The sequence below is a fragment of the Heliangelus exortis genome, chromosome 8, assembly GCF_036169615.1.
Source record: "Heliangelus exortis chromosome 8, bHelExo1.hap1, whole genome shotgun sequence".
In the NCBI taxonomy this organism is placed as follows: Eukaryota; Metazoa; Chordata; class Aves; order Apodiformes; family Trochilidae; genus Heliangelus; species Heliangelus exortis.
Genome location: NC_092429.1, coordinates 19,429,329 through 19,452,913, shown reverse-complemented (window position 1 = coordinate 19,452,913; position 23,585 = coordinate 19,429,329). Strand labels below are relative to the sequence as shown.

General features: G+C 34.8%; 1 protein-coding gene across 6 annotated transcripts in view; it reads left to right on the top strand.

Annotated features, from left to right (window-relative positions):
* Positions 1–21,978, top strand: part of CDC14A (cell division cycle 14A) — a 58,217-nt gene extending 36,239 nt beyond the window's left edge. For 4 of the 6 annotated variants that reach the window (XM_071750938.1, XM_071750939.1, XM_071750936.1 and 1 more), the window contains exons 9-16: positions 858–1,088; positions 3,340–3,478; positions 7,900–8,056; positions 8,494–8,609; positions 9,195–9,242; positions 10,782–10,910; positions 11,753–12,075; positions 20,216–21,978. In XM_071750938.1, coding sequence (XP_071607039.1) covers positions 858–1,088; positions 3,340–3,478; positions 7,900–8,056; positions 8,494–8,609; positions 9,195–9,242; positions 10,782–10,910; positions 11,753–12,075; positions 20,216–20,229 — 1,157 coding nt within the window. In that variant the 3' untranslated portion in view covers positions 20,230–21,978. Of the gene's footprint in view, positions 1–857; positions 1,089–3,339; positions 3,479–7,899; positions 8,057–8,493; positions 8,610–9,194; positions 9,243–10,781; positions 10,911–11,390; positions 11,581–11,752; positions 12,076–20,215 lie in introns of those variants that run through there. The other 2 variants (XM_071750940.1, XM_071750937.1) reach the window with 2 other exon arrangements.
* Positions 21,979–23,585: the final 1,607 nt, after the last annotated feature.

Genomic DNA, 23,585 nt, shown 5'->3' with positions numbered 1-23,585 from the left:
GCATACAGAAAATGAAATTGTATTAAGAGTTTTACAACAGGGCCAGGAAAGACTTTTAAACTAGGTCTGCCTTTACTACTGAAGATTCTTGGGATAATGAGAAGAAGCTATATGATTCTAATGGAATAAAATAGAGAAACTTGACCAAGAGAAGGAAAGAAGAGCTCTGGTCTAGCTAAAAGGAAAATTAGTCATTTAAAACTGCTGTCAGATTACTCCTGAATTTAACCTTACTCCTTGTGCCATATCACTTTCTTTCTGTAAGCATGTTTTCTGAGTATCTACTTTTCAAGTTTTTGTGGTAATTGTGTTGTTCCTGTGTTTTGTTAATAAGGCATAATTGTTAATAGGAAAGAATAAACTACATTTTACATACACACATTGTACAGATGTGTACATGTGCACATACTCCCTCACACCCTTGTCAACAGAGAAGTCTTCAACTAGGGATCCTTTTGTGTCTCAGCTGAATAAAGGCACGGAAGCTTTTTAGTTGACAGTGAAACGAAGGTATTTCTGATGCTACAGTTTAGCCTTTTGACTGTTTCTCTAGCCTACAGTATAGATCACTCATCTGTTTTCCTCACAAACACAATGTTTTCTCTTAACATGCTTTGTTATTCTTTGCTTTGCAACTTGACTATGGATCTTTTTTTAATTATATCAGTCTTCATGAGGATTTGGTGGATTTTTTTAATATCACTTAACAGGTTTATTCTGACTTTAAAAAAAAAAGCATTTTGAGTATTACTGTGTTTATAATTAAAAAGGGTTTTGGGGTATGATTTTGGTTACTAAGACTTTGGATTTCATCTATTACATTAAATGTTTATTGCTTTATTATTTTTTTTTTTTAGGTTATCCTCTTCATGCACCTGAAGCCTATTTTCCCTATTTCAAGAAACATAATGTCACATCAATCATAAGACTAAACAAAAAAATCTATGAGGCAAAACGATTTACTGATGCTGGTTTTGAGCATTATGACCTGTTCTTCATAGATGGAAGCACACCCAGTGACAGTATAGTTCAGAGATTCCTGAACATCTGTGAAAATGCTGATGGTGCTATCGCTGTACATTGCAAAGGTATTTATTTATTTATTACACTTATTTATTTCTCAGACTGGGGTTCAAAATAAGTGTAAGTCCCATAGCATTTATTCCAGAAACAACATGTAAAAATTAATAATTTCTGGATGTCAAAGTAATAGTGCCTTATGATACTTGGTTAAATATATGACAAATATTTGTTATTTTCATGTGTGCATTTCTTTCTTCCTACACTGCTGCTTACAGTTACTGATAATCTTTTGTTCATTGTTCTGTTTTTTCTTAGTATCTCTTGAAAGGCATGGGTTTTATTTAGTGGAGATTTCTCTTTTGCCTTTTGCTTTCACAGCATTATGATAATTGGCTAGGAAAGGCTAAAGACTGAAAAGTTTTCTTTGTGCTTTTGAACTGTTCTACATTTTTCTGTGGAGCATGACTTCAAGTTAATGCAAGTCACTGTGATGCCAACATTTCAAACCAGCCTATTTCAGCATATCAGCAGGAAATACACAAAACGTGTTTAGTAAAGAATGATTAACAAAGGTTTTGAAAGGTTTCAGCTTGATTTATGTTTAGAGTTGTGTAAGAGATAAATGTCTTGGTGATCTGAAGCAAGAATAGTGCTATTCATTCATAATGAATGAAGAAATAAACATGCATATTAAAGATAAGAAACTTTATTTCCTAACAAGTTGTTATTGTTGCTGGAACCCAGAAATTCTGGAGTTAATGAGCTGGACATCTGCTAATTGACTAAATGAGGGTAAAAATTATTGATTAGCCAGAGTCCATTGCTATTCTTCAGGCTTATTTGCCATAGGAATACAATATACTTTTGATACTGAGATGTGCACTTGTTAAAATGAACTATTCTTTGGTCTTTCATCTGACCATTTAATATTAAGCAAACCAATCAATCATCTAATTCTTTTTAAGTTTTTACACCATTCTAAACAAATTAACATGAATTAAAATGAACAGTTAATTCCGAGTTAGTGTTATCAGTAGTTTTCTTGTACTCTTACTGCAGAAGTGCTCAAAACACAGCTTCCACAGTAGAAATTGCTTATCCCAGAAGTTAGAGTGGCTTCATGCAAAGGGTTGCTGTGGAAATTTCACACAATAGCAAGAACTTGAGAAAAAAACTGAAGTGTCAGTGATACATACAAATAGTAAATGTTACCTACAATTTTTGGAGGTCATTTTCTTCTTCAGATATAAGTTTGGCATAACTCTTGTTTCCCTGTTTGCATAGTGCATTCCTTTTGCATTGAAGAAAAACCCAGAATCAGAAACCCAATCCAAAACCAGTATTTTCCCTTTTTAAATTACTATTCAGAGGTAGTCTTCCACTATACAATTGTGGAATCTCACTATTTGTGAACTTAACCTTTATCTTTTTACCTGAATCATCTTAACTTTCTAAAAAGTCACAGCAAGATACAGTTACTGGTTAAAAGAGCTCCCGTGTATGGAATTGTCAGTGAGGATGTCTGTCTGCTTTGAGAGTTTCCATTTAGATAGCTGTTGTGCATGAACAATAGTTGGCCACTGTGAGGCTGTAAATTGCAGATAGGGTGACTGCAGGAAAATAAGGCTTAAGTGGAGAAATACTGTACTAGTAGACAAGACATAGGACTAGAGAGGGATTAGTTCCTAATCTGTAGTTCAAGATCTGTCTGATAGTAAAATCTAATTTTACTGTCTCTGTTCTCCTTTTAAAACCAGGATTAGTTTGGGATTTGGGGAGCAAAATGTTAAGTTATTTTAAGCTATTGATATACAAAATATATGTTGGTCAACATTCATTGTTTTTTATATGGATAGAAGTGAAAAATTTTATAGATTGGTTTCACAACAAAACTGATTAAAAAAGGAAAAGCCACTGGTTGGGAAGACACATACTGCTATCTGGTGATGTCCACATGTATTTGTATGTATTTGAACCTTGATTTGTAAAGTGTATGTGTTGGCTTCTGAAAGGTACTTTATTTTTTTTTCCCCTGGCTTTATAATTAAAAACTTAATCTTCAGCTTGGTCACATCTTACTCAAAATACCAGCTTTTTTTTTTTTTTAAAAAAAAAATTAAAAATTTGAATTAGAATTGTTCAAGTGGCAAGAGTGATCACTGTTATATGTGTTCTTCCACATAGCTAACTATTTATAATTATGATATATTTTCTCTCACATTTACAGCATTAAAATGCAATTAAATTATAAAAGAGATACTTAATTAGACTTTGTCATAACTTTGTATGTGAATTTTGATATTTTTGTTTCTGTAGCTGGCCTGGGGAGAACAGGAACTCTAATTGCCTGTTACATAATGAAGCACTACAAGTTCACACATGCTGAAGCCATTGCTTGGATAAGAATATGTCGACCAGGATCTATTATAGGACCCCAGCAACACTTCTTGGAAGAGTATGTATACCTTCTTTGATACTAATAATCAACTGCTTCTCTGCATCCTTATCAATCTTGCACTATTGATAGAATCTACTTCCTCTATGCTGAGGTAGCATATTACTGCTGGTTGCAGTATATTTAAGATAAGTTAGTTTGAGATTTAAATCAAGCTCAGTAGCAATCATTTTCTCTGGAGTGCTATGAATTTTGTTACTTTAGGGAGCAGAGGGTCTTAAGACCCTGTATGTTTGTGTTCTGGGAGATTTAGGAGTTAAATGTGTTTGAAGTGTGAGATCCAAATGTGAACCAAAAGATGAAACCAGCAGTAAGGTTTTATTACAGCATTACCACAGACTTTCCCTCCCCAGGCACCCCCTTGTCACAGGGGAGGAGCCAGTGTGCCCTTGTGAGGTTGAGAGCTATGCTGGCGGTGCCATGTGCCTCCAGTAGGGTCTCCCATGCCAGACTGAAGGGTCAGACAAAGTGTGTCCATGGGCAGGATGGGCTCAGTAGCCATGAGGCAACCATCCTAGGAGAAGGACAACTCTAACTCCAAACCCAGGCAGATGGAGCTCGTTTAGCCCTGTAAGGCCATCCAACTAAGAGGAGGATACTCCAACTAAACCTACATCCTGAGGACTTTGCTGTCACCATCCAAGCTTTCTGGGCCCTGGTAGAACAAAGGTTTTTGGGACATTCATTGATCTCTCTGAAGCTTTGGACACTGTGAGTAGAAAGGGCCTGTGGCAAATCTCGGAATGATTAGGATGGACCCCCAAGTTCCTCAAAATGATCATCCTGCTACATGAGGGTCAGCAGGGCCAGTCAGATATGGCAATGCACTCTCTGATTCCTTCCCAATACTCAATGGTGTGAAACAAGGCTGCGTTCTCGCACCCACTCTGTTCACAATCTTCTTCAGCATGATGCTCCAAAGGGCCATGGCAGACCTCGATGAAGAAAATGGCATTTACATCTGATATGGTACCAGTGGGAGCCTTATTCAACCTAAGGGGACTGAAGGCCCACAGCAAGACCCTAAATCATCATGTCCCAGAGTTGCTTTTTGCTGGCGATGCCGTCTTCATTGCTCACACAGGAGCAGCTCTGCAACTCATAACATCCTGCTTTGTAGAAGCTGCAGATCTTTTTGGGCTGGGAGTCAACTTGAAGAAGACTGAAATTCTTTACCAGCCTGCACCACAGAAAGACTTCCATCATCCCCACATCACCCTAGGTGAAGCAGAGCTTAAGTCAGTCCAGCAGTTCAGCTATCTGGGATGCATTATTTCCTCAGACGCCAAGATCGACAAGGAGAAAGACAACTGATTAGCAAAGGCATACAGAGCATTTGGAAGACTTCATTTAAAAGTCTGGAGCAATAAATACCTGAAGAAATGTACAAAGATGAGTGTCTACAGAACCATCGTACTGTCTACTCTTATATGGGTCTGAATCATGGGTCATCTACTGCAACCACCTGCAACTCCTCGAACGCTTCCACCAGTGCTGCCTCTGTACAATCCATAACATCCACGGGACTGACTACGTGACCAATGTTCCTGTCCTTGAACAGGCAGGGGTCAGCACATTGAGGCCATGCTACTGAGGACACAGCTGTGCTGGGCAGGGCACATCTCCAGGATGGAGGATCACAACCTTCCTAAGATTGTGCTCTATGGTGAACTTGCCACCGGCTGCCGCAACAGAGGAGCCCCAGAGAGGAGATACAAGGACTCCCTGAAACAATCCCTCAGCTTTGGCCATGCTGACTGGCATCAGTGCTCCACTCTGGCCTCCAATCAGGAGACATGGAGACACCATCCATAACACTGCTGCCTCCTTTGAGAACACATGTAGGATCAGTCTGGAGGAGAAAAGACAGCACAGAAAGAGCTGTGCCTTGGCTGTCCCCTCACAGGACACTTTCTGCTCTGCCTTTTGCAGCCGCACTGCCTGCCCCACATTGGCCTTTTCAGCCATCAGTACGCTTGCAGCAAGCATGGGGAGAGCCCTTCTGAAATCTGCATTAGCAAAGCCAAGCCATGATGAATGAGTGAATCACAGACTTTATATATAGCCTAGGATGACAATTTAAATTAATCTTGTAATATAGTTGGTAATATAATTTTTTCTTTCTTGTCACTAAAGATTAAATAAGTACATGGTGGGCAGCTTATCATCTCTGTCAGATTCGTAGCATAATGTATGAAGCATTTCTTATTTGGAGCTAATAGTAATAAGTAAAACAAATATATGGTGTTCATACAGCTTCTTCTCAAAATTGACTGTATACCTAGGTCTGAGAACATTTCATGTACAGATACTTTGCATGGGTAATTCAAGGTTGTAATAATGACAAAGTTGTACTGGTTTCAGTGATGTATACACTGAGCTGAATTTCATAGTTGTTTCTACATTGCATATTTACTATTATAATGGTTATGCTGATATTTTTGAGTTGATACCATGATGATACTTAGTTGGAGGCATTTTCACTGTTATAAGAAAGCATTTTGAGAAAATCCACCACAAATTTGTCTCTTTTTGGAAAAAAAGAGACTGCAAGAGCACTACTATATACCATGTAAATACTGTAGAACATGCACTAATCTTGCATCTTAAAATCCATAAGTTATTGGAGAGAAAGAAGGAGTACTACTGTAATTCATAAGAGAAATAGAGCATGAACAATGATTCCTATCAGTTTCCCAGTGCAACTGAATGAGGACTCCATTATTTGAGAGATGGCCCACCATTATTCAAAATACTCTGAATCACAAACTTTCACAACCCACAAGTGCTCATTGAAGGCAGATTAAGCTTCTCCACACCATGCTGATGCGTGGATGATGCACTCAAAAATAATTTCCATAGGAGAGCAGAACCAAGAGAGAATGGTAGCAGGTAGTGTGATTAGTAAGTGCTTGAAAAATAGGAAAAAGAGTGGCATGTAAATACTTGGTTTGCATTTATAGATAGGCCAAGATCCTTCATATTTTTTTTCATCCCTACCTATTCCTAGCTGTGATTCATAGTCAAGAGCTGTAGTATTGTTCATTAAGAATTTTCTGTTGTCCTAATGGCATTAGGTATGTGTTTCAACAATCAGGAAAAATTCAAGCAGTGTCACCAGGAGTGTCAAAATGGGATTGAAAGAGAAGGAGCTAGAATCAGTTGCATCATTCCAATAATACCTTACCCTCAGGTCTGCAAAGTTGCTTCTTACTAAGAGGTAAAATCTTGCAACTTTGATCTGTATATAGCCTCATATCTTAGATATCAAAGCCTCATGTCTTAGGTTCTTGGGGTTTAATGAGGGAGTTTAAAGTAGTGTTTTTGTAAAGACCATCTAGCCCAAGTATGTATCAAGTAAGTTTGTTACTCTGAATACAATTAATCTTGAAACATTTCAAAGGTGTTTAAATTGAAGCTTGTTTTCTAGACTACTTCCATTAAGTGCACTAAGGGATGCTCCCTCTTACCCCACTCCCACTTTCTCCATCTCATGATATTTTCTTAGGCCGTAGTGAAATTCTTCTGGAAGTGCTTGCCTTTTTCATTTGTTATTGGGCAAGTTTAGGCATTTGGCTGACACTACTTGACTCTTAGCTATAATAGTTTTGTTTTCAAGCAAAGAAAAGTTTCAAGTGATATAATTCCTCATTCTTTTTTCTTCAGTATCAGAATTTAACTGTGTTACAATAATACGTAATAAAATCTTAGTTCTTGTATCAAACTTGCACAACTTCCCCAGCAAACTTCCTTATTGAGGAACAATTGAGTCTCATAAAAAAAAAAACCTGCTTAGCCCATACACAGTGTAGCAATTTGGTCATTTATTTTTAAACACTTGTCTGAAGGATATAATCTTTCAGTTTCTGAAAGCTGAAACTCAAGTCCTGTTCAACTTCACATGACTATGACCATTTCTACTGTACAAGTCAGCTGTAGTTTTACTGCACAATATCTGTGTACTCAAAACTCGTGTTGATGAGAAGTTGGAAAGTGCTGTATCATCATTTATTCTATACATTATATAAACAAAAGCATTCTTTTATATGAATTTGTGTTTCAAATACCCTGATATTACTATTGGAAACACCTGCTGGTTAATTTCTTTTCCCAGTAGGATTTTTGTAAAACAAAGTTTTAGTACCTGTGATATTTCTGTGATGGTTACAGACTCGTCTGGTGATTCTGGAGGTTTTTTTGTTGTTGATTTTAACCATTGTAAGTTATATGAGCTTTGGGGTTTTTGGTTTTTTGTTTTTTTGTTGTTTTTTTTTGTGATAGACATTCAAATATTTTTTTTCCAGATAAAGATGTACAGAAGATTTAAATGTTGCCAATCTGTAAGAATAGCATGTTTTCATATTGCTTTTTATGTGCATGCAAAACTGTTTATATGAACTGATTTGTTTTGTATTCTAAAGGAAGCAATCAATGTTATGGCTGGAGGGAGACCTGGTCAGATCAAAGCAAAAGCAAGGAGTACTTGATGGAAACATTAACAGAGTTCTTTGTGGCTTGAATGACATATCAATCAGTGACAGCATGAATAAAGTGCAAGACTTGGCTCAGTACAGGGAGGTAAGAGTTGGTAGGAAAAATTTCATGCAAGCAGAAATGGAGTTGGTCTTTTAATAACTAGATATAGATAATTTTTAGGTTGTTTTGGTTTGGGGTTTTTTTAGGCTTCTGTTACAGCTAGACTGCTTCTTCGCACCTAAATATTTTAGGTTATAATTACAACAAATATCCGCTTTTAAAAAAAAGTTTTAGTCTATAGGTCATCTTAAACTTAAAAGTTTTGCAACATTTAAAGTCTTTCTTTAAGGATTTTAAGTTGTTTATGTCCTGTAATCCATGGGAATTATGTACAAACAGAATATTGCCACATGTGTGCAGAAGACAGTAAATTAGCCTTTTGAATTATAACCTTTACGAAGGAGATGTTCAGTATTTGAAAATACATCACCCCATATGATTTAATATAATTTCTAGCTTGCATACTTCTTGTTTCCCAGAATGATTTTGGTGACACAGCAGGTGTGGAAAGTCAGAATGGCATGACACAAGGTGATAAGCTTAATGCCTTAAAAAGTCGGAGACGGACGTGTTCTGCTACAACTGGAGCTCTGAGGTAATTAAGTAATTCTGAGATAATTTGCAATTTTAAATGTAGTCTGTGGTATCAGATCTTTATTGCAAGTACACAGCCATGGTTACAGCAGTAGTTGTAGTTGTACTAACTTCTGTGGTGAAAGTTTCTCTAAGTGTATATATACTAGTTGCAGATTAGGTTTATTAATTTCTTCTTTCTGTGATTATTTACTTGTTTGATTGAAACAGGCAGACAGACAAAAGTAAAGAGTGTTTTAATGGTAAATTAAAAAATTAATGGTAAATTAAAAAATTTACCATTAAAAATGGTAAATTAAAAATTTAAAAATTATTAGCAGGAGATAAGAATTACTATTATTACTATTATTACTATTATTACTATTATTACTATTATTACTATTATTACTATTATTACTATTATTACTATTATTACTATTATTACTATTATTACTATTATTACTATTATTACTATTATTACTATTATTACTATTATTACTATTATTACTATTATACTTTCAAGCCAATGTGAGACATGCAAGTATGCTTTGGGAGACAAGAAAGGCTTTTTATCCTTTGATAAGGATTGCTGCTTTGGTTTCTTTAGGCTGCAAGATATGAAACTTCACACCAGGTCAAAATCACAACCTTTCAGGTATTCTCTTTAAAATTTTAGTTCTTAATTTTTCCTCAGGTTTTAAATTTTCACTGGTTTGAATTGTACTTGTCACATCAACTGATTAACAATTTCAGATTTCTGAGAAATGGCAAGGATACCTTGAGTCCTTCTTAATAAGTAATTAGCAAATACATTTTTTTAGTCACATTTTCTAATATCTGTGCTATTACGCAATGAAAGGTGACTGGTTAACTCCTAACTACTTTGTTTCTGTAAAAATAAATACTTCTCTCAAAAGCCTAAGTTGGCTGCACACTGCCTGTGTATCACAATTGCCATTTGTGCTTTGATAGATGAGCTAGAGGTATTATGTAGTGGATACAATCAGTACTTTTGTATATATAATGTACCACATAAATTCTGAGGTTTAGTACCTTTTCATATTTTCAATCAGGGTCCTCATTGTACACTTTGTATACAAAGCTGTATACAAAGTATACACCGTATGTATACATGGTACAAGCTTTGTTCAAACGATAAAGCCAATAGTTTCTTCTCATTTTATAGATGTTTATTTTGCTTATAATCTGTACTAAAATCAATACTGACAATGCGCACCCCCCTCCCCACCCCACAGAGCTTTGAGTTATAAGAATGGAAGAACTGAGTCTTTTGGCTTTGTAACCATTACACCCTGTACCCCATTGCATCCTAAATACAACATGTAAGACAAAATATCTTGTCATTATTAGTTTTAATAATGACAAGAACACATTATCTTCAATTTTGTGTGATCACTCAAGATGTGTAACCTTGGAGATGTCTATTTACCCTTGTAGCTTGTACCCAACATCTTTCATCCTTTAAGAGTTCATCACAATAATATCCCCTGGCCTAAGGATGGAGAGAATTTCCTACTACTGTGAGGGTATTCATTTATGAGTTTTTAATAAATTAATATGGGCAGCTATAATAACTCTTTTGACTAGTCCAGTGTACCGTATGTACAGCTCATTATCAAAATATGAAGAATTTGTCCATTTGTAGTCCCACCCTAGAAAAAACCTGTACATTCTGTGCAACTTCATAAAAATGTTCTTGTGGTCATTTGGAAGCAATGATTTTCCTCTCATGAATCTAGTGTTGTTTTTTCTACTCATACTTGCTTTATAAGCACAAAAGGTACTCCTCAAATTTACAATATTTTAAATTTATAATCAAATTTTAAGTTTGACAATAAATGGACACTTAGCCTTCACAGATCATCAAGGTGAAAAGTAACTTATGACTGTACAGTATGATACAGAAGGGGAAAACCAAGGAGTGGGATATTTGAGAAGATTTTTCAAAGATACTTGAAAACAGGCAAAGTGTGGGGGCTTTTTGTTTGGGGGTTTCTTTGGTTTGTTTGGTTTGGTTTTGGTTTGGTTGTTTTTGGTTTTTGGGGTTTTTTTTGCTGTCGAGTACTTAGTACTCAGACTTGAGAATTCCTGCTTTTTAAGACTCCAGTTTGTGTTGAAAGGCTGTATATCTGAGATGTATATTTCAATTAAAAAAACATGCTTCTCCTTTCAGACTGAATACATCAGGTAGCACAGAAGGATCCATGTCGCCTCTGAAGGCCTCCAAAGTGATGGCAGCTAATTCAACATCTGCCGAAAGAATAAGCAGAATTCCCACATCCTCAGGCTCTAACATGAAAAGGTTTTTTTCTTTTTATTTTTGGTACAAGTACTTACTGTATAATACCATGGTTTTCAGCATATAAGCAGTCTATGAAGCTGTTCTTGGGTGTAAGGCTTAAATTTACTTAAGAAGGGATTTGCTGCTTAGGTGCCTGCAGATTTTAAAACAACAAACAAAACCTGTAGTTCTGGTATGAGAGTACAGGTTTTTTTGGTTTTTAGGCATCTGAGTTTATTGAAGTTTTGCAAGTATTCCCACAAGTCTATATATTAATTTCAGAAGAATACTGAGTGTTAGTTTCTTATTTATTGCTACTTAATTCCAATACTATTATTGTACTATGTAAATATGTATGTTAAATGAATTTTTGAATGATTGATGAATTTTTAATAACTTCTGGGAATAAATACTTACTGGAGCAAAATAACAAACTTAAACAGATATTTCAGGACACCCTAGTTCTATTCACAAATTTATCATATTACTTCTTGGTTACAGAAGTAATATAGTTCAAGCAACAGAAGAGGAGTTCTTAAACCGTAACATGTCCACAAACTACTTCAGCGTCTATCAGCCACTGCCTAGGCTTTTTAACACAATCTCCTGCATGTGCATGTGGTTTGACAGAGGTGAAAGCTGGCCACGGTAGTGATTCAATAAATAAAGTTTGGGAACTCCTGACAAAGAATTCTGGTTTTCATTATCTGAGAGATAGAAAATGAACCTGGGTGCAAATACAAATTAATTCAGAATGATCTGTGCTCTTCACCTAATGTCTTCTGAATTGTCTGTTATTTTTTTTGCATAAATCTGTACATACCTTGTGTGTATTTTCTTCCCCACATGTGTTTTCCGTTCAGCGCTTCCATAAACTCCAGACTAGCCAGTTCTCTAGGGAACCTGTATTCTGCTTCAGATGATGATGAGAGCAAAATGACATCATTGTCCTCTAGGACAGGTTTTTCTGTAAGCCAAATCTCCAGCCACTTGAATGGCAGCTTGCAGGTGCCTCACAGAAATAACCATGAACTGAACAACAACTTATACAACAGAAACAGCAGTAGTGGCAACAACCTGAGCAGCCAAACCAGTTTTCACAGCGCCATGGCAGATGAGTATACAGCAACCTTCCTTTATGGGCCTTACAACTCCTCCAGCTTGATACCAGAGTCAATCAATTCCTGTAAGTTCACAGTCACTACAGCACTTTCAGGCATCTGACCGATGCTTGTCTTTCTTCCTTCTGTGAGCAAAGCTGTTGCAAAAAAAATCTTGACCCAGCATAATTCTCTGATTTTCTTTAACGTTTCTGAACAGCACCTTTGTCTCTTACCTTTTTAAGTAATCATAATTTCAACTTTTTTTCTTTTCTTTTTTTTTTTTTTTTCCCCCATCTCTTGCAAATATCTAGATCATCTCGAGTTCATTAAATTAACTAATTCCTGAACTTAAACTGACACATTTTCTGGTATCTTTTTTTATGGACCTTCTTACCCTTTAGATTTTTTTTTTTTAATTACCTATAATACTTTTTATAAATTTGTTATATCTTAGTCGTCATGTAGTAACAGATTTAAATAAGCCTTTGTATATATCACACTAAATGGAAGGTACTGCATTTTTAAAGATAGGACTCATTTGAAAGATGAGTCCACTTGGCTTGGAATCTAGTCCTTTTCTAACACCAAATGTCAAGTATTTTAGAGCAGGATATTTCTGATCTCACAATTTGAATTTTTATTCCTCAACAGCTGGGCTTATTTTGTGCCCTTTTCCTCTATGAAAGTCTGTATAAAGAGGATGCACAGATAAACTATTGCAAGTTGAATGTGATTCTGTAGAAAACTCAGGGAAGGGAGATTAGAGAAACTTCAGTTATGAAATCAGAAATCATTTCAGCTATTTTAGGGAAAATATAAGTTTACTACTGTAAATCTAAACCAAAATATCTAATTTTCAATTATTATGTATATAAAATACATTCTATATATATAATAATATATATTTTTATAGATATAAAATTATAAAAATTAGTGCAGTGTTTTATATAGAATATATTGCCTACAATTAATTGAACCTGTCAGCCTCTGTTTAGGAGTATTGACACTTCAGATTATTTTTTTTTTTCAGGTGCCGGAAATAAAACTACCTTCCTATAAAATTAAAATCAGAATATTACACCTTTCTATTCTCTTTCTGTCTTACTGATAAACTGTTTCAGTTGGAAAGGTTTTAATGTTATACTTACTACTGTTTTTGAGTGCAGTGCATCCACCTGTCTTAAAGTAGCTAATGTACTCATTGCAGGTAACAAGGATGTCAGCCAAAAAGATCATTCATAGGTTTTGTTCTCTGCTTCCCGAAGAAGTGAGGGATATCTACCCTGTTGTTATCAGCCAGGATGTAGCACTACTTACAGCTCAGAAGCTACTTGTTTATAGATAGCTTTCTGAGCATAGGTGACATTAGGAAATAAATTCTCCTTGTTCCATTGTGGAATTATATTGTGTACGTGACTGAAACTTAGCCAGTATAGAAAGTATAATTAAAATCAGTTTAGTTGAGGGAACCTGATTCTGTATTCTGATAAATTCAATGGATACTTCCACTGGAAAAGGAGTAGAGTTACTGTCCTAGGATGTGCTTGAACAAAAGCAACTCTTTAAAATACTTGATTCTTTCAGGCATGTTTAAAAGTACATTTAGCTTCTTATCCACTACAACTTATCTGGAAATAAATTTTAATATTCCATTATCTTAGGATGACTGCGGGTTCTCCATTGAGTTTAAATTTGAATTTAAACTTTAAACATCAGCCATAACTTATTTGCAAGGGACTTCTTGAATATTTCCATATCCTTTCAGTTTTTTAAACCTGTTAAACTTCAATTGGGCTATGATTTTACCTACTACGTGCGATTGAGGTTAACTATATATAACAGATTTTTTGAAGTTGGAGGTAGAAGCTGTCTCAGTTTCCTTATGAGGAAAGCAGTTCTGGAACAAGAGAACTGTTACTGTTTAAGTAGTTTAGTTTAGGTATACAAATGAGGAGATGAAAAGCTGTATAGCAAGCTGAGGGTGTTTGATTTGAGACACATCCATGAGTCTTCATGAATTCTGATTGTTTTGGAAAGTCAGCCTTTTTAGGTGTTCCCAGGTGCTTATCTAACATGCTTGCAGAAGTTCTGTCCTCAGGAGGACTGCAGTGAAGGACTAGAGAGACTACAGTTGGGTGTACTGGAACCTAAATCAATAAAAATGGTAGAATGATGGTAGAAAGCAATCAGTGAATAACTAAGTGGCGAAGTGTCTAATTTTATTTTTTTAATTTCTCACCATCCATATTGTCTCATATTTAATGTACCTGAACAATGACTCTGGAAGTTCAAGCCAGACCCATTCTTTTCCATTGCACCTTCTGTGAATGATATGCTGCCAGCAGTAATTAAGAGTGTTTTCTCATATTTTACTTACAGCTGTGTATCATACATAAATTTGTAAACCTATATGCAGTCCTAAAGGAAAGAAATGCCTTATATCTGTAACATGATCCAGTCATGAAAATAAGCTAACAAGTGTACCAAATGATAATATAAATCATTACAGAAACAATCAGTGCATTTCCTCAAGCAGTTTAAAAGTTTGAATGAAAACACATCTTAAAAGCTATGAATTGCCATCTCCTTTGAAAAGGTGCTATACATTTATACTAGAAATAATTTTCAGCAACATAAGCAAAGTTAGTGGGCTTTGTTCCATAAGCGTAGGCTAAGAAAATAAGTAAGGGTTGACTCTTTCTTGTGTATGTCTATATATTTTTATAGAATTTTAGCTTAGCATTTTATTTCTATTTAATCTTTTTAAGCCCTGAGGGTTCAACCTCATGGAATTGACATCAAAATTCCTAAAAATGTATGTGGGGAGAGGGAGTAGGTTTGCAATATAACTCTCTTCTATCATTGTAGCATACAGTTCCTTTATAGATAATGGACTAAAATACCTAGGAAAAGGGAGAAAAGCAAAGTATGTTGGTTATTGCTTAATGTAAGAAAAAAATCATATCATGAACATGGAAACAGCCATCTTGACATTGAGGTACTATAGTTATGTGCAACTTAAAGAGGAGATGAATTGTTGTTCCCTTTCAATAGAACTATTAAGCGATATGAATAAAATGTCAGGCATAGTATAAAATTTTAGCTTGAATGGGAAACATTTCTGCAGCAAAAGTTAACTTCCTAGACTGTTTTCTGTTTCTTTCCTGTTTTAAGAATATTTATAATCTTCCTTCCTATCTTTGTGACTTAGTAAATGGAGGGTGTTAGGGTGTAACCTGTGAACAATTCTTGGCTTTGTATAATCTGCACATTAGGGGTAGAGCTTATACCTAGTCAAATGTAGCAAGATCTTGAAATGAAATGCTATATCCAGTCTTCTCTGGACAAGTGAGGTGAGAGAAAAAGGATTTTATGTATTGCAATCTGAGAAGCAGCATTTAAGAATCATGCCATACAAGATCAATGTAGCAAAATACAAGTTTCTGATTTACCTGTAAACAGTCTTATTTAGATAGACTAATAGTGGTTAAACTGCTTTTCTTCTTGGGAGATATTGTTCAAACATTAGGTCAAAAGGTGGGCCATGGAAATCATCAGAGGGCTGGAGCACCTTTGTTGTGAAGATAAGCTTGAGAGAGTTGGAGTTGTTCATCCTGCAGGAGGCTCCAGAGAGAACTTAGAACAGCCTTCCAATATTTGAAGGGGCTTCAGGAATGCTGGAAGAAGGGCTTTTTACAAGGGCACGTAACAATAGGTAATTGTTTCAAGCTGAAAGAGGGTAAATTTAGATTAGATATTAGGAAGAAATCTTTTACTGTGAGGGTGAGGCCCAGGCTGCCCAAAGAAGCTGTGGATGCCCCCTCCCTGGAGTGTTCAAGGCCAGGTTGGTTGGATGGGGCTTTGAGCAACCTGATTTAGTGGGAAGTATCCCTGCCCATGGCAGTGGGGTTGGAACTAGATGATCTTTAAGATCCTTCCCAACCCAAACTATTCTTTGATTCTATGTCCTGAATGTTACATGTGCTTCTAAATATACTCTATGTCCCTGTGCACCTATCATAATCATAGTGGAGTGCATTAAATTTTTATACATTTTATGCACAATGGACTGAGTTGAGTGCAGTTACTGTGATGAGGTGATGTTTAAGACAAGAGTAGATTATTTGGTCATTTAATCTTGAAAGGCTCTCTCACTGGTAGTGAGCTGACTAGTAAGAGACTTACTGGCTAATACAGATCCATCTTGATGGTGATTTATTTTGAAGACAATACATATTTTCCCGATAATTGGTCCCACTGGTTGAATACAGTTATGCTTCAAAGCTTAATCTGAAGTTTAATCTTTTTAATCCGAAACTTGCTGCCCTTCTTTATTAAGTCTCTGCTATAATCCCTTATTACCTTATTTTTTTTGTCATGAAGATACTTCATGCTAGTCATTTCAAATCAACTGTGTTTTGAAAAGCTAAGTTGGCTCAAAGAGCCTTTTGGAAAGTGTTCAAATGCTTTTAACAGTTTTTGAAATATATTTTTCAAGAAGTAGATGCAACACTAACATTCACTTTTCAGGTCCAGAAAGCTGCCACTCAGTGCTCTCCTGCTTAGAAATCCATAGCTTGTGTTAGCAAGAATTAGTTCTTGCCATCCAGAATATCCTGACTTGTATTTTAGTCCAGTGTCCTGCATTCCCTGTTTTGGTTTGTTTCTGGTTTTTGTTTCGTTTTTGTGTGTGGTTTGTTGGGGTTTTTGTTTTTGTTTTGGTTAGGGTTTCCTTTGCTTTTTATGTGGAACTCTGTGTTTGGGCCTGTCAAAGCATCTTTTTTTTCTTCCTCTCTTCTTAGTGTGAGACCAATTAGCCAACCTAGGAAGATTGTTTTGTCTTACCACTTAAACCACTGGCATCCAGCTATTGTGCTTTTGATGGTCCTTGCCAGTGATCTCATGAGGAAAACAGACTAGCATCAGGCCTTAATTCCAGTTCTAGCATTCTGTTTATTGATTTCCACTTCACTGCATTAGAAGAGTTGGAAGTCTCTTCAGCCAAATCTTAGTTGTGTTACTAGAAGTGTTTGCATTGCACTGCACTTTTTTCTAGTTGGAGCACATCAGATAATGTATCTGACAGAAGTTTATTACATACACAGTTTATTCATGTACCTTATCAAAAAACTCTTGAATAATATTAATTATATTCCTCTTATAAGGAGAATCTCACCTGAGTAAGATATTAACTTAGTCATCTGTAATTGTAATCTATTTCAGAAAATCATCTTACTACTCTTATTTCTCTGTTTAAATACTGCAGGAGCAGCTTAAGATAGATTTAATGGTCCTTTATCTTACTAGTGAGCAAAATAGGAACTTCATTTTTATGCAATGAAAATACTTTTTTTTTCTTCAGTATGGAAAAGAAAGTTATTAATTAGTCTCTTTAACTGTTTTGTAATGAAAGTGTAAAAAAAGAAGTTATTAATGCTATTGTTCCATGTTTCATTTAAAACAAATCAAAAAACATGATAATTACTTCCTCTTGTTATCAGCCATGTATTTTTCCCTAGTGGTATTTGGTCTTCATTGGAATAAGCTTACAGTCCACTTCTTTTTTATCATACTTATGATGTTGCATGCTGATGAACATGAAAATCTTGATTTTCCTAGAACTTGCCATTCCAGGCAAACAGAGAAATGTTTTATTCACAGACTTTAAAAATTAGATATCTGGATTGAACAGAATCTCGAGCATTTTTAATTTGCAGAAATATTCTTATTGAGTAGAATCACATTTAAGGAATGACAATAAGGCTTTCACCTGATCCTTAAAATAGATTTAAATCCAAGTATCACTCTTGAAAATGTATTTTTATTTAAGAGCATATAACTGGGTAGTCTTAAGATGAGTCATCCTTTGCTTCTATAGCTGTCATGGAAACTGGCAAGCTAGAAAAATTGCAAAAAACTGAGAAATGTAGCAGTATTTTAAAATACTTATACATGATCTTCATAGTTGTAGAAGTTTTTCTGTATAAGAATTTATCATTAATGAATACAGGACAGCCTTTGCAGAAAGAGACAGTAGTGTGCCTTACTAATCTGTAAATTTAATGGACTCAAAGGATCACTTCAAGTGTGCATGCATTTTCTATAATATATTCTGATTTATATTAGTGGATCTTGTGTATTCTCAGGAAATTACTGCCTGCTGAAACACTCCTGTTGCAACAACAACAAACAAGCAAAAGAAACAAGCCTCCCCTGCTCTAATTTCATTTTTCAGACTCAAAAGATGAGGCTGTATACTTTACAACAGCGTAGTTGTTATGGCTATCACCATGTCTTTAGTAAAAGGAAAAAAAGCTACTTAGATTTAATTCTTCCCCATATTCAGAAAGGCTTTGAAACATAGTTAGAAATCATTGCTATGTGAAGTAGAGCTATGGTCAGGGTGGGAACACACTAAAAAACTTATTTTATTTCTTTTCAAGTAGAGAAATATACCCTGGTTACCCATCTGTAATAGCAAGTAAGAAAACATGCTATCTTGTTTCCAAGTAATCTGTGCTCTGTTGCCATTACTTTTTTTCTGTATTTTTGTAACTTGGATTCCTAACAATTTCAAGAATTTTCATGATCTTGAATTTACAGTTTGCTTGTTTGTTTAAATCATGATGTAGCATTTCTGGTTACTACTGTCTGTTAAGTAAAGGGTTGCTGTTCATAGTTGTTTGTTAATATGGTTTTTGTTAATCAGCTTTACCTAGAAATCAGTTTTGAAGAATTGATTTCAAATACTGCTCTTAAGTGCAACTGTCTTTCCAGTTCTTAAAATGCACTTCTGAAAATGAGAAAGCTTTGAGGATCATTAAGAAAGCAGAAGTTTCAAGTCATTAATGAAGGGCTGTTCCTTCTGCCTCACTCTTAGAGATGTAATAGCTCTACAAATGCTCCCCATTTGAATGGGGAAAAATGAGGTGCTATGATCGTGTATTCCATGGTGACCCTGAGCTTGTAATTAAAAACTACTTGTTATATCTGTTAAGTATTACAGTATTTTCTATTAAATTATTCCTTTCATGTTGAATCCCTTCAGTACTAAAACCAGACCCTTTTCAGTCAGTGGTATTCAAATCTCTATATTCTGACAGCACTTCTTTTTCAGCCTAGGAAAGAATATGCAGATGGTCTCAGATCTTCACGATGTGAGAATGCATTTAAAAGAAAACATTGGAAAAATATTCTGAGGCAAAATATTCTGAGACTTAAGATAAAGAAAGAAGTAGTATTGTGGTGTTAGTTAGAACTCTGACATTTTATGTATTTATTCTGCACTTTTACTAATAGGTTTTACTGTGGATGCCAAAGAGTTAGTTAAGAATAGCAGGAAAATGGAGTTGATGGCTCCAAGGTGCTGAGCTTTCCTGGGATGCATGTTGATCTCCAGTAGTTCTTTCAAATTCTAACAAATTGATAGTTTTAAAATATAATTTAGGTTTTTTGTTTGCTTTTTATGATCATACTAATACAGTATGATAAGACTTTTTATTCATCAGAATGACTGCCTGAACACATCTGTATAGGAGGTAACGTTTGGATGCTGTCTAAAAAAATTAATTACATTACAATAAAACCTTAGACTTCGGTAGAACCAGAAATGTAAATAGAGTAGACCAGGTTATGCTTTCCTCTTAATTTTACTGACTGCTTACTAATCCACATGGACCATTTTACAGTGCTTCGTTCTCATCTGCTTTTAGTAATCATTCCTAAATTTATTCATGTGCATAATTATATTACTGTAACTCTTTTTTTCTCAGTAATTAACTAAACCATATATGCTACTTATCTCATGACCTGAATTAACATCTAAAGTATGCTGTATTTTTTGCAGTAGCACTTTGATTCTCATTCAAGATAAATGGAAAGTATTCAGTTTTACAAACTGTAATCCTGTTTTTCCAACACATTTTTAAGGTATTGTTTTAAAGTGGTGTTTTTAAGGATTTGTAATACTTTTCTTCAAGAATCTCTAGAATTTAGTTTGCAAAAGTAAATGCAGCTACAGGAAAGTTGATGGACTTTATACAGGTTTTTAATTTCTTCTATTTTAGTCATCTTTACCAATGCAGAGATTCAGGCCCCCCCTCCAACTGTTTATTTATCTTCTTCCTGTCCTTTCTCTACTCATTGTCTTTAAGTGCTAAGTGTATATAATATACAAGTGTGACCTCCACAGTGAGTTTTAATAATTTTTTCTTCTCTGAACAGTCCCTTCAGTCTGAATATGTTCAGTACTAAAGCCTTGATGCTTTGGTGAAACCTGTTGAGCTTTAAAATCAAGTCCTTCATGAAGGAGAAGAGCTTAATGAAGGAGCTGCTAACTCAGGGAAGGAATCTTCAATACAAGGCATATTAAAACCTTAATATCAAGAGGAGACTTCTTAACAGGCAGAAATTTCTTGTTAATGACTACTGCAGAAGCACTGATGTTGAATTTATGGAAATAATTTTACCCCATGTTATATACAGATTTAAATTTTAAATGTTGAGACAGCTTGAATATATTTCTAATGACTTTTATTAAGTTGTGTACAGTGTTAAAATATGTCCTAATAGAATATTTTGGTAAGCAATATACATATTAAAATTATGGAAAAATTAGAATATATTTTAATTTAGCGTTCACTTTGTTACAAAACTGTATTTTAAAGCGTTTTTACATGTTTATCAAATATGAAATTTTTTTTATGAACAAGATGTTTTTCTTGTTTTATGGGTTCATCGTTATTGCTAAAAACTTAATGTAATTACTTTTTCACTAATCTTCTGGTAACCTAATGGAAGTCTAACTAGTGAGAGACTACTTATCACACAATCAACTGAAAGGGCTTTCCACTTCCAGCTGATAGTCTTTCATAAAGAAATGCTATAGAAGAAAAATAAAGGGAAAACAGGTGTTGACATTAAATGTAACCTTACGTCTTCCATTGCAAAGAGAAAGTAATCTGTTTAATGACTGAATTGTACAATTAACACTTTCAGTTTGTCTTAAAGGAATGTTTTAACTTTTTTATTTTCAGTGTAGAACGTTAAATTTTGCTATGCAATATAGACTGCAAAAATGAAGGTAGAATCTTAGATTCATAAGAATGTGTATGTACAGTGAACTTGGCAGTGCTGCATACTTACCTGTTTTAAGCCTACATTTGCCAATGTGTGTACAGTTTCACTAGCAAAGTGAATGTGAAACTGAAGGATCTGAAGTAAATGTGGAAAGCATATTAAATTTTCACTTATCAATTGGACACTACTTAATTTGAAAGCTATTATTAAACATAGAGCTAAGGTAACCCTATTACAGACTGGTTTTGTCAGGGGTACAGATGCTCTTTAGCATATAGTTTAATGAGGTGCAATTAGGAATGAGGCTCAGAATGAAGTGGTGTTACAGTTCAGAGCTCTTTAAGTGCATAGTAAGCAAAAAACTGTGAGCAGCTGTGATGACTTGATTTACCACTAATGTAGGCAACAAAACCACAACAATTTGTTACCTCTGAGTTTTCCCCAATACCTGCAGAAACTTGAAAATAAAACTTGGTTGAATTGTCTTGGTTCCCGAAGTCCAGGGAACGCCCTGCATTTGCTTTACAACTGAAGTTAAGATGAAGTGCCACGTTATTTTTAAATAAAGTCCAGATCTCAAACTGCTATGGAAAGTTGTACTGAAAGTGGTAATAAGCAATACTGAGAGCAGCTATGTAAGACTGAATAAAATTTACATGCAAAACTGTACTGTTTTCACAATTGTGTATATGTAACATATACACACACAAAGTAGCATATGTGTGTGCATATATATACAATATTCTGTATATGAATTGTAGATTAATGGTAGGGTACTTCTACCTCTTATAAAGAATTCTGTCTTGTACTTTGATATAAATAGTTTTCCTTAATAAAATATTGTTTAATTTTGAAATGTAGATATATATACATACAGCTAATTGGTAATAAAATGCCTATATCAGCAAGCTTTGTTGTTTCTTGACTTTTCTTACTTAGATCTTCTGATGTAAGCTAGTATGTTTAGATCCCTAATTGAAAATAGCTTTTCAAAATCACCTTCTTCTAAAGCATTCAATGTATTTATAAATAAGATCACATTGCAAAAAGACATTAGTGCCAGAAGTATCTTTTATAACAGATCTCTCTATCTCACCCTCTTGTATTTGTTCTGTATAACGTCAAGTATTGAATCAACATGTTCACAATATGATGTAAAGGTTATACTTCAAAATACTGTCATTTAAAAGCTGTGTCTGAATTGCAGAAACTTTTCCTGGTCAAGGACCCTTGTTAAAGGTCTAATATACCTTGTCTTTTTGCACACCCAACAGGTTGTTTAGTCTCAACAACAGCAAGGTCTTTGTCCATAAGAACTTAAACCATCATGCTTTCATTCAGCTTTTTACTCTTCCCTCAATTAAAAACTAGTCACCAATGGTTCTAACGCTGTAACTCTGCTGCAAATTTTAAGCCAATTTATGGAGTTTCATAATTATTTATCTTTATGACCCTGTCAGATAAATCTATACTGCAATAGATGATGTGGACAGTTCTTTAACTGTTATAGTCACTATGAAGGAATGGCAAAGCCAGAAATAGAGCAGATGCTTTAGAAGTTGCCCAAATTCTAGTGTTGTCTAATATAAAAAATGCAAAGGCTTCTGCCACTACAATTAATGGATGTTGATTGGGATGTGTAAAGTAAATAAAAATAAGAAGGGTTAATTTAAAAGTTTCTGGTATGTAGGTATCAACCTCTCCCTCAGCCTTCTTCTACATTTAACATCTTTTTAACATCTTTTTTTAACGTTTTTTTCCATGTGAATTCCAGTAAATGCCACCTAATTTACAATGTAATTTTTGTTCTTAAAAATTAGCAATAAATGTAGCCAATATTCTATAACAATAGCAGGTTTTGGGACAGTGAAAGTTCAGGGAGGTCTTTAGAACCTTGTAGTTTATAAAATACCTTGACATTTGTTTCAGATCAGGTACAAAGAGATACCTGGTAAGATGTCCTCTTATCCTTCAATTTTAGCATTTCTGTTGCTTCATATATTTATATATATCCTTGTTCTGGGAAAAACAAACTCTAGCACATGAGATCTTTAAAAAGAGGTTTGATAAACATATCAAAATCTAGATGCCTTGGCTGGGCCTATGATTTTGTGGCTAATGCCTTATAAAACTGATAATCATCCCTTTGAAGTATGCTTTATGAAGCTTGTTGGGTAGGGAGATACTCCTTTTTACAGATTTAGAGAATATTTTTCAATTACAGTACTGCAGAAAGAGGAGGATTTTAGTTTCTATAATAACTGTTCCCTACTGACAGTTAAACAATGAAAGGCCTCAAAAGGTTTGACACTTGATTAGCTCTACACTGCAAAGTGCAGCAGGCAAAAAATGTGGATAATTAAGGGCCTGATCACATAAATCACTCAGTTTATGTCTTCAAGAACATGAGCGATCTAATTAATTAAAAAAGACCATAGGTATTTGTGTTTGTAACAAATCCACATTGGTATCAATAGTCCCTTCAATTACAAACATGAGTCCTTCTTTCAAATAA